We start from the raw sequence: 21,097 nt of genomic DNA on the forward strand, positions 1-21,097 counted from the left end.
TTTCCATTGTTGAAGTACCCTTATGGTCACTGACTCATATGGGACACTGGTACATACCTGCTACATAATCAAAACGTTAATCTCTTTTGACCGTCTGGTTTTTGGTTTCAATAGAACCCATCATCATTCCAGGATCAACATTACCTGGTCCTGTGCGTATCTGAAGCCATCAATGATTCCTTGAACAATTACATGTTCTCTGCTCTTTCTCTGTAGACCGTTCTCAGTTTAATAATGGGAGATAGAACAAGACTGCTCTCTGTTTTTATAATCTTTACATCTAAGAACAAATCTGGGAGGAATCCGTAAATGTCCAAAGACTCATTGCAAATCACATGAAAACTTTCAAATATAATAAAAGTCTTAAAATGATATAATAAAAGATCAAAGTCTCATTCCAATCAGATAACCCTGTTTCAAGATACAACTTTCAAATATAAAAACAAAAAGTAAAAATAAAAGTCACTGAATCAGCATCATACTGATACTAACTCAGATTTATTGTAGTTTTAATGAAACAAAGCTAGAAAAACAAAACAGGGTTTTCTTGAGAAAATTGATCTCTTGCATCTAAAGCTTCTCCTCTTTGTCGCATTCCAATTCAAGCTTCACTTTTGAATTTTCCCCATCATTTGCAACATTGCTCGAACTCCCCACACCATCATCAACTTCCTCCTTTGGTTTCTTGACCACAGTCTCCAGTTTTCTCATCATTCCAAGCTTCTTTTTTGCTTCGCCCCCATCAGCCTCCTCCTTTGGTTTCTTGAAAGCCACATTCTCCAATCCTCTCATCTCCTCCTTAGTGACAACATTGAGAAGCTCTGGTGTCAAATATGCAGGATCAAGTTCCAAGAAACCTACAGGAACATTCTCACCATCTTCACTTGTAAGAAAATGAGAATCCACCTGATGGGATAGCCTAAACAGTTCACACTTTGGGATTGTCCACTGATATGGATGGCGACGAAACACAACTTTGTATCCAGGGACTTTGAATAGCGGCACAACCGGTACACCTACTCCTTCCTCGAAATCATGAAGCACTTCAACTAATTGATACTTGTTCACAACTTCTTCAGGAGTTGAACTGTTCCAAGATGGTGACCAGTTTGTATAGAGAGCCCAAACATCTCCTTTCTTCGGATAGATGTGCACAAACCCGTTGGCACCTTTTTCCCACTTGACTCTATGTGAGAATGAGTCGAAAAAATCGCAGTATTCTTGCTTACCGATTGAGAAGCTTCCAGTGGTCTTGTAAAAACCTGATTCAATCCACTTCATTGGACCTAGTTCCTCATTATTCTTGCTATACAGCAAAGAATAACACATCTTGAACGGTTCTTGAGTGACAAGACCATGGACCATTGCATACAAACGAGGCATTCCCTTATCATCATAAACTGCCCATACCTGGTTTCCTTCTCGAAACGAAGCTTTGGTTCGGTCATTGTCAAAGTTGTGGAAATCAGTATCTGGAACAATCACAAACACTGCATCAGGTTCCTCCTTTTTAACCACAACATTAGTGTTCTTGCTTTCACACTTTACTCCTTCCGCTGCTATGCAGTTCTTGGAGCCTTGAGGTATGTTTGTTGCTGCAGAAGCAGAAGCAGAAGCAACATTGTTTTGTTGAGAAGCAGAAACTAACCTTTCAAGAGTCTGTTCGATCAAACTCTTACCCTTTTCAATCATATCTCTGAGCCCTGCGTCTTCACTGATTCTTCTGAACTGAGGAACATTTGTTAGTAGAGGTCCCTTTCGTTTGTTATCTCCTCCACTAGCTCTCCTTAACTGGTTCACAGGACCAGAAACTCTCGGTGGAGGTTGTTCAAACCTAGCTTCAACTGTTTCTTGACCAACTCTGTTTACTTGATCAAAAGTTCTTTGAGATGTCAAGACAGGTTCAGGCACTGCTGACAGAACCACCGGATTGTTAGTGAAGCTCGGAACCTGACTCGTTACCGCTCTCCTGAGCTGCTGCTGATCGTAAGTCCATGGAGTAACACGATTCATCGATGGTCCAGGACACTCAAAAGCATCAAATGGCTTGCAACAATGAACAGACATCACCCTGCGATCTTTGCATCTACCTGGATACTCATACTTCATGTTACAAGAGCGGCATAATGTCCAGAAAGTGCTATTATCCACGGAATTAGAAAACGCCTCCGAGGCTCTTCTCAGATTCTGAAGTTGTAGCTGTTCTTGACGCCTCATGTCATAAACTTGCTTGCTCTCTTCATTGCACAGATGATTCCAGGAACCAGTCAGAAACATATTGGCTTCATCCACGCTACAAACAGTGTTGTCACAGTCATCAAGGATGATGTCCAGAGATAGCTTCTGGTAACGTTGCTGGATTGTTTCAAGATCCGCGGTCGGGTCAACCGATAACACAGCATACCAGTCAATTTCACCGTTGATTTGCTTGGCGAGACCCATGTGCACGTCAAGAACCGCATTTAGACGGAGAAGACCACAGAGTGAAGGGTTAAGCCTATGTGCCCTGACAGCAAACTCTTTGGCTCCACAGAGATCACCGGCTCTGTACATCTCCACAGCAATCGCTTTCGCTCTTCTAGCTTCTTCTCGAATGTTTTCACCAATTCTTCTGTCCATTTGCAACATTTTCTTCGTCAAAGTAGTGCCACAAGATCCTACAAGATAGAGAGATTGATCAGCAAATGAAACAACCCTAAAATTTGAAACAGAGTAAAGTGGGATAGCTTTTGCCCCAAGCACACATGTGGAAAAAGATATTTGAATAAATGGTTTTTGCGCCAACTTTAAAGTTCATTAAATATCAAACTTGTTCAAAGAAATAAGTAATATGGAATCACGCAAAACCATTTATCAACACGAAGGAGAAAAGTGTAAAACAAGACAAATCGAAATCAAAATCAAAGTACACAAGTTGCTAATAAGAACAAAACCAAGTGAGAACAAAGAAAAAGAAGACTAATGCAACGTAACGTAGGTAATGAAGATAATGATACCTTTGCGTTGCGATTGAAGAAGAACAGTTTCAGACTTTGTGAGTGCTTTGGTTTGGTCAGATTACTTCTTTTTGTATTCAAGGTGAAAGTAAAACAACCTCAAAACCATAGAACGATGAACATATATATAGGGCAATGGTTTGGTGCATGTGACTTTTTATGGTTTCACCATGTTTTGCATTGCCAGTAATGTACTATTTACCTAAATTCACTACTTTTTCAGTCAAAGTTTTAATTTCAAATCATTTCCACATTGATTGATTGTGTAAATAAATCTGTATATTTAGGTATGCTATCTATTTCACTCATCTTTCTTTCAAGAATACAATACTTTGAAGTTTGAACAAAGACTATTTTTTTTTAAAAAATGGTAATGATGTATTGCTTTGGAATATGTTTCTCTTTTGAAGAATTACTAGGTCAAGAGACGCGTCTGCTATGGCGCGTGTTCTTTTGAAGTTACTAGATTAAGACACGTGCGTGTTCTTTTTAAAGTTACTATGTCAACAGACGCCGCGTGTATATTTTTGAAAGATATTTTCTTTAGTTATTAATATCAGTGATTGATAAAAATTTAAAAGGTTTCTAGAATTTAGTTCCTATCAGTTTAATTTTTAATAATTTATATATACTGATTTACTATTCAACTATATATATATATACACACTAATAAATACTATGTTATATATTACTTCTACAAAATAAATGTATTGTATTATTACTACATATTTAGGGTATGTGTCCCATGCTAAGTATAATTTTGTGTTTGTGTTTTAGTACTCAACTTTTAGATATTGTTTTCCCTTTTTATTTTATATTAATTCTACCAATAGCTAATTGAATTAGACATTTTCTTATAAGACCTTATAAGACCATAAGAGTTAATTTGTATGAGATATATTAATTTGGTTCGGTACTTGAAACATTTACCAGACAAATAAACGTAGTATTTTAAACTTATAGGAGTGAACACTTCCTAAAATAGAACCGCCTCTAGCAATCCTCATGTACTACGGACGTTTTACTCGGTTCACAACTTCATATTATACTTTTAGCCTCTTATCTATTTCACCATGTGCTATTTGTAAACTTCATATTCCACGGTGGAATTTCCACCCAATCTATAAATTTCTCTCCAGTTAAACAAATTTAATTAATTCCTTAAATTATGATTTAAAATCGTTAAGTTAACATTTTTGCGATTAGACTAACCTCGAATGTAAATTGTTGACTTGAACCCAAATCTTAAAAACAATGGTTTTAAAACCGGACCGGAAAGTGAACCGAAAATCTTTTGGATCACTAGGTCAACCGGTCGGACCGGTTGAACCACGAGTCAATTAGTTTATAGTTATTTTTTATATTTTATGATTATAAAATACACTTTCTATAAATATACAGTAAAACTTCTATAAATTAATAATGTTGGGACCAAGATATTTTATTAATTTATAGTGATATTAATTTATATATAAATTAATAATTATTATTTTATAATGTAAATTAATAATTATTAATTTATAGATATATTTTTAATTGTTTATTTTTTAAAAAATTATGAATTGAGACAATTTTAGCAAAATAAGATTAGAATTTCGGATATTGTAGTTTTTATGGTATTGGAATTGAATTTGAAATATTTAGAAAAAATTATTGAAAATAAGTTACAAATACTATAGACAAATTCACTTATACACATGACATACATAAACTCAAATTTATGAATAAGAATATCAATTGTCGTATTTTAATACCCTATCAAACTATCAAAATGTAAATGATGCATATTTAGAAATTGAAAACATTAAAACATTTTAGCTATTTTTATGAAATGTTATAGAATATTTTATATCATTATAGTTTGAAGATACAACATAACAATTTTAATATAAATATGAGGTTTAGGAGAACACACTTTATTATATCAGTATATTTTTTCCCACATATTATATATATATGTAAATTTACATGATTATTAACTTATGATATTATTGGGACTACATTTTACATAGGGATTTCAAAAAAATATTCTCTGATTATCTTATCGAATTTTGTTATTTTTTACATTGACCCGACTTGGGACTAACAAAATTTATTAATTTATAGTGTTTATTAATTTATAGAGGTTTTACTGTATGTACAAGACACACATAATTAAGTACTAAATAACTAAAATTAAAATTTTAAATGATGAGATAAAATAACTAAGTGATTCTTTTATAAATATAACAACATTTATTTTTAATTTGGTTTGAGTTTGAACTGTGATAAAAATTAAATGTTTTAATTTGAGATCGACCCACCGCTGGTTCAACCACCGGTTGGACCCGCCGGTTCAACCACCAGTTTTGGTGTTTTCTGGGTTTTAGAAGTAACCCGAACCGGAATGTCCACCGGATCATGGTTGGACCGGTCCGATCCCGGTTTAAAAACATTGCTTAAAAACTTAATTGCAACCCTTTCTTTGACATAGAGGTTTTGAGGAAATCAAAACCATAATAGATTTGGGGGTAAATTACTCTAATCGTGAAACCGTACCATAAATAGAATTTTAAGTCGTAGTTAAAAAAATCAATTCAATTTGGTTAAAAGTTTATGTATAGCTAATACATGGTGAATTGGGCAGATGATAAAAGTACATGGTTGAATACATATAGCATAGAGGGCTTGCTTCATACAGCCCTCCAAAATAGAGTTTAGTTTTAACTTTTTAAAAGAACAAATTGAACAAAGATTGTGAAAGCTTTATAGAGTGGAAATAAAGAAAATAACAAATGTTAAATAAATCACATCAAAGACTAGGAGAGACTACAATTGTCAATTTCTTGATGAGATGTAGTTTTTTCTGTTGTTCTTCTTTGGAAAATATCCCGAAAGAGAAGGGAACGCAACATACCAAAGCAAAGGTGGAAGAAGCAGTACTAGAACATGCAAAGCCACACGTATAAAGTTGGAACTGAAAGCTTCAACACTCTTTCAATAGCATATAGAAGATCTCCTTTTAAAGGATGATTTGAGTTTCTGACAATAGGCTTTATATACTGCAAGAGAAGTACAAAGGAAGGTGAATTCAAGTGGTGACAACGCAGTGATGATGATTATCAATTTATCAGTAAGAAAAATAAATAAAGCAAGATGTTGAAAACACACACTTGTTGTATTATAAATCCCATGAATCTGGTGCATATGACCATTTTTGCAAATTGACGAGCCTTGTGTATACATGGAGAACGTGGATTGCTTGGCTGGGAAAAAGCAAAGACGCGAGGTTTGGGACAAACTCTTGAAAGTGTAAGAATGTTTGATGCTCTTATAGCAGAAGACGCATCTCATTAAACATGTTCCATCTGTGTTCATTATGGATCGAACTGATTCACCATTCTTTGTCCGAAGACACAATCGCTTTCAACTTGTCTACTGAAACGCTTACTTTGTAGACAATAACGCTTCTTTCTTCGACTTTCTTTTCTTTCTTGTTTTTTCTCAGTTTTTCTTACCTATTATTAATTCGTTTAGATTTACCCACCAAGTTAACTTAAGAACTATGCATCTCTTAATGCTCCCGTTCTCACTCCAAGCCGCTAAACGTCAAATCCCACGACAGACCTTCTAAAATGGGTTCATTTTCCTACATCGAGCGCATTTCTGTCTTTTTTACACATGCCAAAAGTTCTTTTATGGCACTCTGCCACTTTCTGAAAAGGTTTAGCAAATGTGACATTCAAGCTAAGATTTTGAGACAAAGTGGTATTTTTGGCTAAATTCCCTTACTACTATCTACTTATATTCAGGTACCTGTTCGAGTTCAAGTTCGGGTCAAATTTGGGATCAGATTTTCGGGTTTTGAGATTTAAAACATGTTCAGATATTTTAAAATTTCAAGTTCAAAGATAGGATTGAGTCTTTCGGATCGGGTGGGTCCTCGAGTTTGGATACTTTGCCCATGCCCATGCCCATGCCCAACTGATACTATTAAAAGAAAATGCCAAGAGACCTTTTCGAAAGAATGGCGATGGCACCTTAATAACAAATTTCAGTATTTCACAAGTCTTCCCTTACACCTTGGAGGGACAAATTCTAGACAAAAATAGCGGTTTCTTTGATGGGTTATAAAAGAAGTTAGGGGCCTCAGAGATTCTATAAAGATTTTTCGAGATCCACCTACCATACAAAGCCTCACTTTTTGAAGCGACTTGCTCCATGTCCAATTACCACACAGAGAGCCACAAGAGGAGGATTCAACCATAGTACCAATGTTGATTTGCTTCAACTTCCACATGATGAGTGCTACTCAACCTTTTTGAAGATTTCTTAATTCTTAGCATCCAATAATTTGTTAACATCACACAAAAAGGATCCTTGATTATTAATCGTCATGATATTGATGACAATGAACACAACAATCAACCACTAGTGCAAACCCCACAAGACATAACATTCAAGTCTAAAAGAGTTTTGCCTACTGCCCCCATACAGCCATGTTAAACTTCCTCACTAGGCCACACATAATCCCCATTATTAATAATTGAAATTTTCTAATCTCGTTTGTATGTAACATACACACTTTACTATGAAACTTAAGTAGTAAGTACAGACACTCAAGTTACAACAAGAAAGTAATATTACCAATCAACTATCTAACAACAGTTTGTGCTCTATAATCTCAAAACCAACTGTGACAAACCAACAGAGCAAAGACCATTTGTAACAAGAGCACAGTCATTATATAAAACCCATGGTCATAACATGATAAGTATTAAGACATGTACATAAGAATTTTGACACAGTCTATAAAAGGGTCTAAGTCCGACTTTCACATATATAACTTAAACCCCTGACTTATAAATTACCTGGCCACTGTCATCTTTCAAACAGACAAGACTGTCCTTCCAGCTAGAGAGTCGTCGTCATCATCCAGCAAGAGAACTTAACTTTTCCTTTTTGGGTGGTGAATAACCAGTTGCGTTCCTTCAAATAGGTCTGGTAAGTAACTCTCCAGGTCATCTGGTGTGTATTTTATGTACTTTCCAGCATGCCTACCACCTTCTAGTTGACTCTTATTCCTTCCAAAGAAAGCCCGGTAAGCCGGAATTACTTTCTCTGATATAGATATCCTCAATTCTTCACGAAGTTGAGGATCCGGGACCTTCCAAGCCGTTTGAAGCCTGTATAACTCTTCAAAACTGGCATTAAAACCTCTGAATCTCTCCTTTAACGCCATCTTGGACGAATTGTTGCTTCTTTGCCCATAACTCGGGCTACCGCTTGAGCTTCCACCCATGCTTTCGTCCCTCAAAGCAGATAGCACCCTGCTCCAGGAAGCCCTGAGGTAACCGGTAGCATATTGACGTATCTGCCCTCTTCGCTTTCTAACCCAATCATCACCCAAGAGATTACCCAGCTCAGAATCCTTCACCTTCTGAACTATGTAATAAATGTTATTCATCATGAACACATATTGTAGCCCACCATCTTCATACAACTTTGATTTCTCTTCCAGATTTGACTCTAAGGACGTAATCAACCTCAATATTCGTTTCGCAAGAGGAGACATCTCCTCTGTACTATCATCCCCAGATAAGCCATCTAACACATCATTCTCCAGAAGAGAATTAAGGGTAACCGCATAATCCACAATCAGTTTCATGTAATTCATCACATAACGTATCATCGGATGAACCTCACCATTTGTCGTCGGTCTCTTAGATGTCTCATTCCGAACATTATTCTCAAACTCAACAAAAGTCCCCCTCGCAGCATCACCCAGTGCTTCCAACACCCCCTTGGTCTCGTTACACACGAAACAGTCAGTGACCATCACCTCTAACGTCTGCAACACATTAGCCAGCGCGTCATACATATCCAGAATCCTAAACAGCTTCTCTGATGATCTTCTACCAATCGCCACAGCCTCTCCAAAATTCAACAACTGCATCACACAACTTTTAGTCGTCTCGTTAAAGCAGACCTCTTTACTCGACTCGGAACCGCTAAAGATCTCATCACATATCTTCTTCTCACCAGCCAGAAGAACCCTAACAGTGATCTTCACAGCTTGAATCCACTTCTTCATCTTCTCATCCATAGACTTCCAATCAATCTTCTGAACTTCTTCTATACTCAGCTTCTCAACACCGAGAATCATCAAACATTCATCCAAAGCATCACGCCTCACCGTGCTATAAACCTGAACACACTCCTTCTCATAACCAGCACGAATCATCCGCTCCGCAATCTCCTTCAAATCTTCAACAGCAGTCGGATTAATCAAATCAACCCAAAGATCACACCCAATACTCCCTCCCCTCTCATGAAACAACCTCCTCCTACTCCCACTCCCACTCCCACTACCATCTCCATCAGCAACCAATCCAAAATTCTCAAAATCCTCAACCACATCACCATCAGCAAACGACAGAGAAACACGTCGCATCGAGCCATAGAGCCGCTCCGCATCTAAAGGAACAGTGTTACGAATCAAAATCCGTCTAAATTCATCTTCAAGCTGAGACATAGCCATCTGCAAAGCACTATCAGCTCTATCTACCATATCGGCCTTATTCTTCGACGAAAGATCCTCAAGCAAAGAGATAACCTCATCAACAGCTGAGAGAAACTCCGTAGCTTCCTCAGGAGATTCATCGAACGAAAGAGAAAACGAGGAGGAACGATAGTTACCAGAAGACGAAGACGAGTGACGAGAAGAATCGTTACCGCCGTCCCAACGATGAATAACCGATTCCGCAGCTTCTAAACGCGCCGTGAGAGCGTCGTTTTGATCCTCCTCCTGGTTCGTCATCGCAGTTTTGATATTCGATAAACGGTTATCAAAGCTGGAGAAGATAAGTAACATATCTTCACGAACCTCTTTAGGTGTGTTGAGGCTATTCACGATCTGTTGCGCCGTGGCGAGAACACGGTCTTCAGCTCCACCAACACCACCACCTCCACCACCGGCTCCGGCGTTGATACTAGCCGCCGTGGTTGTTGTTGCGGCCATGAATTAGAGAAATCGGAAAAGGAGAAAACAAAATTGAGAGGGGGGGGACTGAATCAAGAAGATGAGGACATGGATCGTGTTGTGGGATTTAGGGGATCAAACTTGTGGGAGATTGAATTGAAGAAATGGAGTATAACTTCTTTTTTTTCCTAGGGTTTGAGTGGAACAAAGACAGCGAAATGGAAGACAAAGGTGACTTTTTTTTTTTGGTCTTTCCAATGAAAAAAAAAAAGAGAGTCAAAAACGTCTTCGTTGACCGAAATGTTTTTTTTTTTTTTTTTTGGTACCGGCTAATTCCGGTTTACTCCTCTTGGTATCTACCGGTTTACTCCTTTATTTATTTTTATTTTTTATGCAAGGTAAATTAACTAATTCTGTACATGTGTTTCAACTTAATTTCTATTTATTATTTGGAGTGATTTTGGATTAGGCTAATTCCAATTGTATCCAAGGTGTTTTAGACTGTTTCAAGTTTCACTACCAAGAAGATTTGTTTTTTGTTCGTTCACTATGAAATTTTTATTTTAGACGGCTTCAAATTATATTTAATTGATATTTTTCTAAAATATTGGTTTGTTTCTCATATAATAACTTTTTTATTTCTGTTAAGTTGTTATATAGAAAACTCATTACTTTAAAAAAATATATCATCCAGTAAACAAATCACATAAAATAATCTGATTATACGAGAACATACATTTGGTTTGATTTATTTTAATGTTTACAGCTTAGAATATCACCATGACAATTCATTCATGAAAAAACTAATAATGTTAAGAAAATACTATGTTTCCTTGAAGTCAAGATCATAGTGACAATTCTGTCTTCCTGAATGTAACGTCCCAACCACCACCTTTTAGTGGATCACATGTTCAATCCCAGTTCATGGGCCCACCTTTTTTAATGGATCTCACGTTTTCTCACTAGGCCTATGAGCCCATCAATATTCGACAGCCGGTTTGCTACGTCACAGAGGTTTTAAAGACTTGTTATCATCTCTACAAATCACCACATGATCTTTTCCTGTGTTTTGTCCTCACTCGCACAGTTTCGATAGTCACTTCCCCAAAAAGTCACTCATCCTGAGACTACTCCAGCTCACGCACGCTTAACTCTGGAGTTCTCTCAAGCCCCTTGACCGAAAAGATAAGTGCACTTTGGTGACATAGGTGGCCAAATCAATTCTTTTAAACCTCTCTGCAAGTCTCTGAAACCGGGGTGTCACAATTCACCCCTACTAACAGATTGCAAGGTTTTTGAATGATTAAACTCGCTGTTGTCTCCTTTCAAACAGATTCCACGGCTGCGGAAATAATGTATACAAATAGGACGATGATCCTTCCCCATAATTACCGAGGATAGTTTTGATTTCAAGATTATTTTTTTTTCCGTGGAGAGCGAGAGAGACGCAGAAAAAATTTAGGGACTTGATTAAAATTTTGGAGTTAATTAAAGGTTATAAAATAAATATATATATATATATATATATGTATAATGATTAAAATCAAATAAACAAAAGAATTGTTTGAAACGTATTTTAATTTTCTTTTTTTTCCTAAATGATTTGAAATTGATGAAAAATAGCCACTGCGACCCCGGAAAATAAATAAAAAGATGGACTAATTGGTTTGGTTTTTTTTCCTGTTTTACGGTTTATTTATTTTATTAAAAAAAAATTAAAATTTGAGTTTTCAATTAGGATTAACCCGCTGTTTTTAGCCCCAATTCATACTAAAAAACGCATTTCTTCTTCATTATGGGTTCCATGATCATCGGTCCTTTTGTATTATAAGCAGAGAATGATAACAAAACTTTTTACCTTTTATTGATAACAATGCTAAAAAGAATAATAGAAATCGTTACATGATCACACACTATTTCATTTCCCTTTGTTATACATTTATCTTTAGCGTAAAAGGAACAAATAACAAATAAAAATGGAGTCTAATTCTACTTGTGATTCACCAATAACCTCCACAAGAACACTTCCCTTCTTTGAAATGATGGAACCGGCTCGCGTCTCTCACTACCATCTCTCTTCCTGTAACCAATGTTATGAACTCAACCACCTTGTGGCAGTCTTTGCATATTCNTAGTCACTTCCCCAAAAAGTCACTCATCCTGAGACTACTCCAGCTCACGCACGCTTAACTCTGGAGTTCTCTCAAGCCCCTTGACCGAAAAGATAAGTGCACTTTGGTGACATAGGTGGCCAAATCAATTCTTTTAAACCTCTCTGCAAGTCTCTGAAACCGGGGTGTCACAATTCACCCCTACTAACAGATTGCAAGGTTTTTGAATGATTAAACTCGCTGTTGTCTCCTTTCAAACAGATTCCACGGCTGCGGAAATAATGTATACAAATAGGACGATGATCCTTCCCCATAATTACCGAGGATAGTTTTGATTTCAAGATTATTTTTTTTTCCGTGGAGAGCGAGAGAGACGCAGAAAAAATTTAGGGACTTGATTAAAATTTTGGAGTTAATTAAAGGTTATAAAATAAATATATATATATATATATATATGTATAATGATTAAAATCAAATAAACAAAAGAATTGTTTGAAACGTATTTTAATTTTCTTTTTTTTCCTAAATGATTTGAAATTGATGAAAAATAGCCACTGCGACCCCGGAAAATAAATAAAAAGATGGACTAATTGGTTTGGTTTTTTTTCCTGTTTTACGGTTTATTTATTTTATTAAAAAAAAATTAAAATTTGAGTTTTCAATTAGGATTAACCCGCTGTTTTTAGCCCCAATTCATACTAAAAAACGCATTTCTTCTTCATTATGGGTTCCATGATCATCGGTCCTTTTGTATTATAAGCAGAGAATGATAACAAAACTTTTTACCTTTTATTGATAACAATGCTAAAAAGAATAATAGAAATCGTTACATGATCACACACTATTTCATTTCCCTTTGTTATACATTTATCTTTAGCGTAAAAGGAACAAATAACAAATAAAAATGGAGTCTAATTCTACTTGTGATTCACCAATAACCTCCACAAGAACACTTCCCTTCTTTGAAATGATGGAACCGGCTCGCGTCTCTCACTACCATCTCTCTTCCTGTAACCAATGTTATGAACTCAACCACCTTGTGGCAGTCTTTGCATATTCTATGGTTCTGAGTTATCTGCAGAGCATTCCATTCCGGCGTATTCACCAATCCATATGCTATCGCAAGCTTCTCGCTGTGATATCTCCCTACTCGTTCTTCTTCCTTCTCATCCACGTCTGGTAGAATGTTTTTCTCCTCCGCTACATACCCATACTCGTAAATTTCTTCCATCAATTCATCGACTTTCTGGTATATTTCCCTGTTTCATTACATCATCTTTTTAGGTAATGAGAGAGAAATAAAAGGTAAAGAAAGATTGTACTGCTGTCAGATTAGTTACCTTTTCACTGTCTCATCGTAAGAATCACACTTGTCTCCTGAAAGAAAACTGTGACTCTGATCTCCAACCTCGACCCAAGTACAAGCCGGCATCATGCTTAATCCTTTGCTCTCCAATGTCTCCAAAACTCCTGCAGCTTCTGCAGTATTTCCCATACTGTTGTACATATTATACAGCACAACGTAGTTTCCAAGCTTCTCTGGTCCCATTCCGTAGAGTTTTTCAGCAACCACTCTTCCTAGCTCCAAGTTTTCATGCATCCTACAGGCATTCAAAAGCGCCGCCCACATATTAACCGTCGGTTTCAAAGGTGCTCTTCTGATGAAAGCAATGGCTTCATCTAATAAACCATCCCTACCCAACAGCTCAATCATGCAGGCATAGTGCATAGCCCTTGGTTTGATCCCATGAACCTCACTCATCGATAGGAAAATCTCCCAACCTTGTTCAGACAAACCTGAATAGGAACAAGCTGATAGCACTGCAAGGAATGTNAGCTCTAAGTTTTCGTGCATCCTACAGGCATTCAAAAGCGCCGCCCACATATTAACCGTCGGTTTCAAAGGTGCTCTTCTGATAAAAGCAATGGCTTCATCTAATAAACCATCCCTACCCAACAGCTCAATCATGCAGGCATAGTGCATAGCCCTTGGTTTGATCCCATGAACCTCACTCATCGATAGAAATATCTCCCAACCTTGTTCAGATAAACCTGAATATGAACACGCTGATAGAACTGCAAGGAATGTGACATGATTTGGAGCGACTTGTGCAGCAATCATTTTCTCAAACAACTTAACAGCATCGGTTCCTCTACCATGATTTGCATACCCGCCCATCAAAGCGTTCCATGAGATTATATTTTTCCTCGGCAATGTATCAAAAACATATCTAGCAGTATCTACTCTACCCCATTTGCTATAGAAGTCCACAAGAGCCGTGTTGGCGACAATTTCTGATTCAAAACCGTTTCTAATTAAACTAGCATGCGCCTGCTTTGTAAGCTCAAGCTTTGCAAGTCTTGTCGAAATTCTTATCATTATGGAAAGTGTGAACTGATCAAAAGAAGCACCTGAGTCTCGCATCTCATACAACAAACACAAAGCTTCCTCGCTGTAACCATGGAGCGCGTAACCTGCTATGATGTTGTTCCAAGCAACAGTAGTTTTCTCAGGCATACTCTCAAAAGCGCAACGAGCATCTTCAACGTCCCCGCACTTGCTATACATATCTATCAACCCACACGACACAAAAATGTTATCAACAACTCCTAGTTTCAACGCACAAACGTGTAACTGTTTCCCTACATAAATAGATCCTAACCCAGCAGACGCACGAAGCATCACCGCAAACGTATGAGTCTCACAATCAGAAAGCTCCTCCCACATCATCTTAAACAGCTCAAAAGCTTCAACATAATTACCAAAGTTGACAAACCCAGAGATAATCGAGTAATAAGATAACAAGTTCCTCTCAGGCATTTCCTCAAACAACCTACGTGCATCTATAATCATCCCGCATTTCACATGCATGAGCAAGATTCTGTTCATCATGTACTGCTCCGGCTCAAACCCATTGCTCATCATAAACCCATAAACCCTTTTAACACAACGAATCGATCTCAAACGAATACAAGCTTCAACCAAAGCATCATACGTACTAACACCTACTTTAAAACTACCTTGAATCTCCAAAATCTCGAACAACTCAAACGCTTCCCTGAACCTATTACACAAAACCAACTTCTCAATCTGACTACAAATCCTCACTCCAGATTTCCTGATCTGGGTATCTATCAAAACCTGATCTTTCGACTCATCAACATCGACTTTGATCTTCTCTGGTTTCAGCTTTGGCTTTGGCTTAAGACCTTGAACTACAGAGGAACACGTGATCCTCCCAAATGGGTTCTTCCATCTTCTTCCCCGGAGCGAAAAATCGTATCCAGAAAAGAGAAAATTTCGTGGGAAATTGAAAACCTTGTGATTGGAATAAGAGTCTCGACTCTCGTCTAAACTTATGCTCTGGTAAAACGAGAGTGGAATCTCCATGATTGGAAAGGTAATGAGATCAATAAAAGAATGGGAGAAAACAGAGGATCCAGACCATACTGATCGGAACCGCCCGAGATAGCTCCGTAGAAAGATGGATTTGTTTCGTTGATGCTACGCAATGTCGAAAGAAAAAAAATTAGAGATTTTGAAAAATAGAGAGAAGAGCATCAAAGCATTGGGACCTCCGCTGATGGCAGTTGGAAGATGGTTAAGACTTTTGAGGAGAGAAGCAGGTAGTAATGAAGAAACTACGTCGTTTTCGAGTTCGGATACGGGTATAGCTTCATCCAAAATACTTGTAAATACTCAAATTATCTAACAATTTTTGCTGTTTTTACCTAAATTTACTCAATAACTAATTTAAATACCTAAAAAAATCCAAATATCCAACTATTTTAGGCACTTAATTAGGTTATTACTAGGCCTGAGATTATTATTTGCTATCCGCGGATATCCGTATTTGTATCCGAATCCATTCCGAAAAAAACGGAGATCCGGACAAACAGATACGAATACAGATAGTGAAATATCGGATAAAACGAATACAAATACGAATACGAATAGTGCTAAAATTCAAAACGGATAACGGATATCCGTTTTTCTCGGATACCCTGTATTATATTCGGATATGGATACAAAGTATAAATATTACTAATATATTATGTATTTATATTATGAATATGTTCAAATATTTGTTCGGATTGGAGTTTGGATCGGATAGGTGCTCAGGTTTTCGAATCTGGAGATTTAAATCCGTTCGAGTTTGGAATTTAGATTTGGAATAGTATTCAATTTAATTTTACAATTTGTGTATCAAATAATCCCATTCGAGTTTGGAATAGTATTCAAGATAATTTTATAATTTGTTTTATCAGAATAATTCCAATTCCAATTAGAATAGAATTAGGTTACCATTCTATTTAATTCCAACATAACATATGTCCTTCTCATTAATTTTAAATTTTACATTCTATTTTTAAAATTTCAGTTTATTTGTATATTATATGGTGTATAGTTATGTTGTACAGTTTGCTCTTTGAAATTTGTTTAAACGTTGTTACAAAAAATATTTCTTCCATTATTTTAACATCTAATATATTTCTTAATGAAATCATACACCATATAACCTAAAAATAAAAAACATTGATCAACCTAACTAAAATAAATAAATAAAATGACAAGGTTTTAAATTTTAAATTTTACATTCTATTTTTTAAAATTTTGTGTCAACTATACAACATTTTTTTTTACAAGCTATACATCATATAAGATACAAATAAAATAAAATCAAACAAAAAAGAATAATGTTAAATTTAAAAGTAATGAGAACACTCACATTGTTAGAAAAAGCTAGGAAAAACCTTCTCATATTATATATGAAAATAAATATTATAATGCCTAATCATTGATTATTGTTTTAAACCTCTTCAAATATTGGAACTTTTTTTTATTAGAGTTTCAAATTTTGTTTTCTAAATTAAATTTTACTTTAAAACTCACTAAAAACAAGTTTAATTAAAATTAATCTAATGCTCATTCACCAACAATTAAAAAGATGAGATAGTTTTTTACATAAACCTAATAAAACTCCATCCCTAAATTGGATATATCAACAACTGAACTTTTTATTTTTTTTACATAAAAGACCTAAAACTTTTAATTTAAAATAATAGGCCCCAAAACTTTTGGTGCCCTAATCCTTGGCTTCACTTGCTTGACATATATGAGCTGAGTCTTCAACCATGTTTTATTTTTACTTCACGATTGTCGTGTTTGTTGACTGTGTTAATACTACTACATCATTAAAAGAATGAACTATCATGATTCAATATGTTGAACATGTTCAGTTTTGTTCTTTTCTTATATTTTAGAATCTTTCTATTTTCTTCTCTTTTGAGCATTGATGTGGTAAAGCAGGCTAAAACTTCTTCTTATTGGACAATACATATGAGTCTCTCCATTGTAAATTTAGTTTCTTATTAGTTTCATCTTTAAGAAAAAACGTATTTCAAACTATTATAAAAAAAGGAAAATTGTATGTTACTATCATATGTTTAAAAATCATGTTGTTGAGCTTGTGATGTCTTTTTATATCATGGTATGATATGAGTTGCATTTTTCTATACTATATCTGATTAATTTGACGTCTATAGTTTTGAGTAGTATATGCTAATTGTATATTGGTATCATATTTATTTAGGAATCTTATTATCAAATAGTTTTAGATTTAACCATCTTAAAAATTAAAAAACAACAAAAATTCCCATAACATTTTCCACTTTCACGTATATAATAGTTTACCTTCTAACAAACTTTATTATTATGACATTTGACATTGTAATATTCTATTGTTTGTCTTCTAAGTAGCTACAATAAAATGATTATTAGTTTTATTAAAGTGCATTTATGATGATGATGTAATAAAACTTTGCATTTTTATACTCATCAAAAAAAAAATTTTTTCTCTCATCCAAAACTTAGAGTAGTTTTCTACAACTTTATTTACTTGGATTCATTTTCATTATTGAAATTTTGTAAAAAAATATTTTAATTTGTATTAGAATGTATAAATAAAATATTATATGATGAGAGAGCAATGTGATTACATTTTTTACCTCACCAAAAATTAACTGGTAAAAAAAATTTATTAAGTTTATTTTTATTTACCTTAATTTCATATTTACATTGAATTCATGTAAGTTATATTCCAAAATTACATGTTTTTGTAGATGTCGAAGTGGTAATAGAAATTGTGCAACGCAAGCAACAAAAGAAAAAGATGGTGAATGTTTAATATATCTTGAAAATCTAAAGTGAGAATAAACCATAAACACTCTATTGTACAATCAAAAAGTTCTCCATATGTTGAAATATTCTAATACTATATTTAAAAGTAAAACTCAAGTAAAACCAAACAAAAGAACCCAATAAAATTAAAATGATCAGTATATTTTTAAAATCCCAAAAATAACCATTAATGAGTAAATAAATAAAAATTAATAATCTCCAAATTACTAAAATTCAAAAACAATGTAAGCTAAATCTGTGCGTAGCACGAGATGACTTCTAGTTTATATATATATGAAGACTCACACCAAGAAAAACTGAAAGAGATAAGATATTGTTTCTAAAAAGGTAAATAAATTCCATCTGTATCTGCTCATCCTTGTTCAAACCCAGAAGTGTCCTTCACCAACACTGCTAGCTGTTTTCCAAGTTGAGAACATGACCTTCTTTGACCATCCACCAAGCCAAGCATGCAAGTTTTTCATCATGTATATCTCAGGAAAGATATACATAAACACTCTAATGAATTAATTAATTTGTCAAACATTCTCACATAATTTATTTTTCTATATAGAATTAACACGAACAACAAACATGATAACATGAAAATAATATAAAAATTATTCAAGAATACCTATTGAAATTTGGAAAGATATATAAAAATAATATAATTCCTCTTAGGAACCTATGACTGAAATGATATACTAATGACTGAAAAATTGTTTCAAAAAGAGAGTAATTAAGGATTGAATTCTAATTTTATGGATAATGAATTGGTAAGATCTAATGGGGAATAAATGAGTAAGCAATTATCAAATTACTAACATAAAATATCCCACCAATAGATTATTTAAGATTAAAGGCCAGAAACTAAACGCTCTATCTTATATAATATGACAAAGTTTTTTCTAACTTTGCCTAACAATGCGACATTTGACGCTCTATTTTTGTTCTTCTCATTAATTTTAAATTTTACATTCTATATTTTTTTTTTGTATCTTATATGGTGCATAATTTCTTAAAAAAAGATATGTTGTTGTATAGTTTGCTCTTTGAAATTTGTGTTAACATTTTTACGAAAAATATTTTTCCATTTTTTAGTTTTAACATCTAATATATTTCATAATGAAATCATACACCATATAACCTAAAAATTAAAAACATTGATTAACCCAACTTAAAAAAAAAATTAAAACCAAATTATTTTATACCAATTAAAAATAAAAAATGGTTTCATACTATTTGAAATAAAAACTGAAACAAAATTAATTTATGATAGACTAATTTAAAATATAGAAGATTTTTTAATAGATGAAAAAGTCATATTATATTCCATAATCATATGTAGTGTATTAAAGACACAACTCAAATAAATTTGAATCTGTATTTAATAGTATTCTATAAGATATAGTTTGTTTTGTCTTTGAAACATATGTAATCAAAGAAAATAAATAAACATAATGGTATCCTAACATAATTGCTTTATCACCCCATGACATAACAGAAAACAATAAGTGGTTATTGAGGGTTATTGGTTTAAGATTTGAATAGAGTTTTAAAGATTTAAAATGTTATGTAGAATCTGTTGTTATTAGATCAATATTTTGTTAAACTCTGTTAAAGTTTAGTGTTATAGTTTGTGATTTGTAAAAAATCATTTAAAATCTTACCAAATCTGGGTTATTGGATTCAGACTTTTATAAAGTCATTAAAATTTTTGTGTTATTCAATTAAAACAAAAGAATCTAGGATTGTTAATGAGTTCAATTATTATGTTATTGGTTCATGATTTTAGACACTTTCTTTACAAAATAAAGTCATAGAAAGTATCATAAAAATACATGAATTGTTTGAAGTACTTTACAAGATTTTAAAAAACTAATCAACAAAACTCTCTAGCAATCTCTAGCAATCTTTCACTTATTCACTTTTAATGATTTTGTTGAACTCTTCAAAAATCTTCATAAATCTCAAACCAATACCAAAGTACACAAAAATATATGCTTTTTATTCTATAATGATTAGAAATAGAGATAATTTATAGAAAATACAAAATATTAAGTGTGACACACTTTTCTTTCAGTGAAGTTTTATAAAATATACTCCCTCCGTTTCAAAATATAAGATGTTTTAGAGAAGTTTTTTGTTTCATAATATAGGATGTTTTCAAGTGTCTATGCAACTTTTAGATTAGTTTAGTATTTTATATTATGCAGTATTGTTTCTGATTGGTTGAACTTATTAAAAGTAAAGACTTATTAATCTGCGTGCTTTAGTTAAAACATCATATATTTTGAAACGGAGGGAGTAGTTAAACTTATAGTATAAGATCTTTTTTGTGATTTCATTTTAATAAATTATTTTCAAATTGGCTTATCATATATATATAAAATTATTTTGTTAACTATTACTTTGAGATGATAACAGTAAAATTAATATATAGGACAACATAAAATTATCTATCAAAGTAATTAAGTAAGGTCTTACACTTTTCTTTCTAGACTACTTACCAAGATTTTTTCCCAAAAACTAAAAATATAAATAAATTTAATTTATTTTAACTATTTAATGAAATGACCAAATTCAATTGGCTTTGCTGTTACTAATGGTCCTATTACTATAGTAACATATTGTTTAAATAATTTCAATAATTCGTTATAATAACAAACCTATTTATATCTATAAAGTTGAATTTTCTCTCTTCTCATTCCGTCATATCATCACTTATAATTTTCAATTTCAACAACATCAAATCATCCCCCAACTTTGCCCAACATATTAAAAAGACCCACAATTTTATTAACAGATAAATCCACATTAGGTGGGAGTCCTAATAACACTTTCCCCT

The 21,097-nt window shown here is 33.9% G+C and overlaps 3 protein-coding genes across 5 annotated transcripts; all 3 read right to left on the reverse strand.

The window, feature by feature from the left end:
• LOC104728767 lies at window positions 571–2,628 on the reverse strand. Its single transcript, XM_010447705.1, has 2 exons — window positions 1,224–2,628; window positions 571–1,133 (listed from the first exon to the last, which is right to left on the reverse strand). The coding sequence occupies exons 1-2, from the start codon at window positions 2,626–2,628 to the stop codon at window positions 571–573; spliced, it is 1,968 nt and encodes a 655-aa protein (XP_010446007.1).
• LOC104725554 (exocyst complex component EXO70B1) lies at window positions 7,595–10,193 on the reverse strand. Its single transcript, XM_010444222.2, has one exon. The coding sequence runs from the start codon at window positions 9,994–9,996 to the stop codon at window positions 7,924–7,926; it is 2,073 nt and encodes a 690-aa protein (XP_010442524.1). The 5' UTR covers window positions 9,997–10,193; the 3' UTR covers window positions 7,595–7,923.
• On the reverse strand, window positions 11,800–15,646 carry LOC104725555 (pentatricopeptide repeat-containing protein At5g50390, chloroplastic). 3 transcript variants are annotated; one of them, XM_019231474.1, is made up of 4 exons: window positions 14,156–15,646; window positions 13,409–13,900; window positions 13,102–13,327; window positions 11,800–12,062 (listed from the first exon to the last, which is right to left on the reverse strand). In XM_019231474.1, exons 1-4 carry the CDS (start codon window positions 15,457–15,459, stop codon window positions 11,958–11,960), a joined length of 2,127 nt encoding a protein of 708 aa, XP_019087019.1. In that variant the 5' UTR covers window positions 15,460–15,646; the 3' UTR covers window positions 11,800–11,957. The 3 variants fall into 3 exon arrangements, with proteins under 3 accessions (XP_019087019.1, XP_010442527.1, XP_019087020.1); XM_010444225.2 differs by lacking the exon at window positions 11,800–12,062 and having other exon boundaries at window positions 12,839–13,327; XM_019231475.1 differs by lacking the exon at window positions 11,800–12,062 and having other exon boundaries at window positions 12,839–13,327; window positions 13,409–13,865; window positions 14,121–15,646.

Source organism: Camelina sativa, chromosome 11 (assembly GCF_000633955.1).
Source record: "Camelina sativa cultivar DH55 chromosome 11, Cs, whole genome shotgun sequence".
NCBI lineage: Eukaryota > Viridiplantae > Streptophyta > Magnoliopsida > Brassicales > Brassicaceae > Camelina > Camelina sativa.

Coding starts and splice junctions, on each gene's coding strand:
- LOC104725554 (XM_010444222.2), bottom strand. CDS start 9,996: ATGGCCGCAACAACAACCACGGCGGCTAGTATCAACGCCGGAGCCGGT.
- LOC104728767 (XM_010447705.1), bottom strand. CDS start 2,628: ATGTTGCAAATGGACAGAAGAATTGGTGAAAACATTCGAGAAGAAGCT. Junction 1,134..1,223: donor AAGCTTCTCAATCGGTAAGC/AAGAATACTGCG, acceptor ATCCGAAGAAAG/GAGATGTTTGGGCTCTCTAT.
- LOC104725555 (XM_019231474.1), bottom strand. CDS start 15,459: ATGGAGATTCCACTCTCGTTTTACCAGAGCATAAGTTTAGACGAGAGT. Junction 13,328..13,408: donor TACGATGAGACAGTGAAAAG/GTAACTAATCTG, acceptor GTAATGAAACAG/GGAAATATACCAGAAAGTCG. Junction 12,063..13,101: donor GCAAAGACTGCCACAAGGTG/GTTGAGTTCATA, acceptor TGCCACAAGGTG/GTTGAGTTCATAACATTGGT.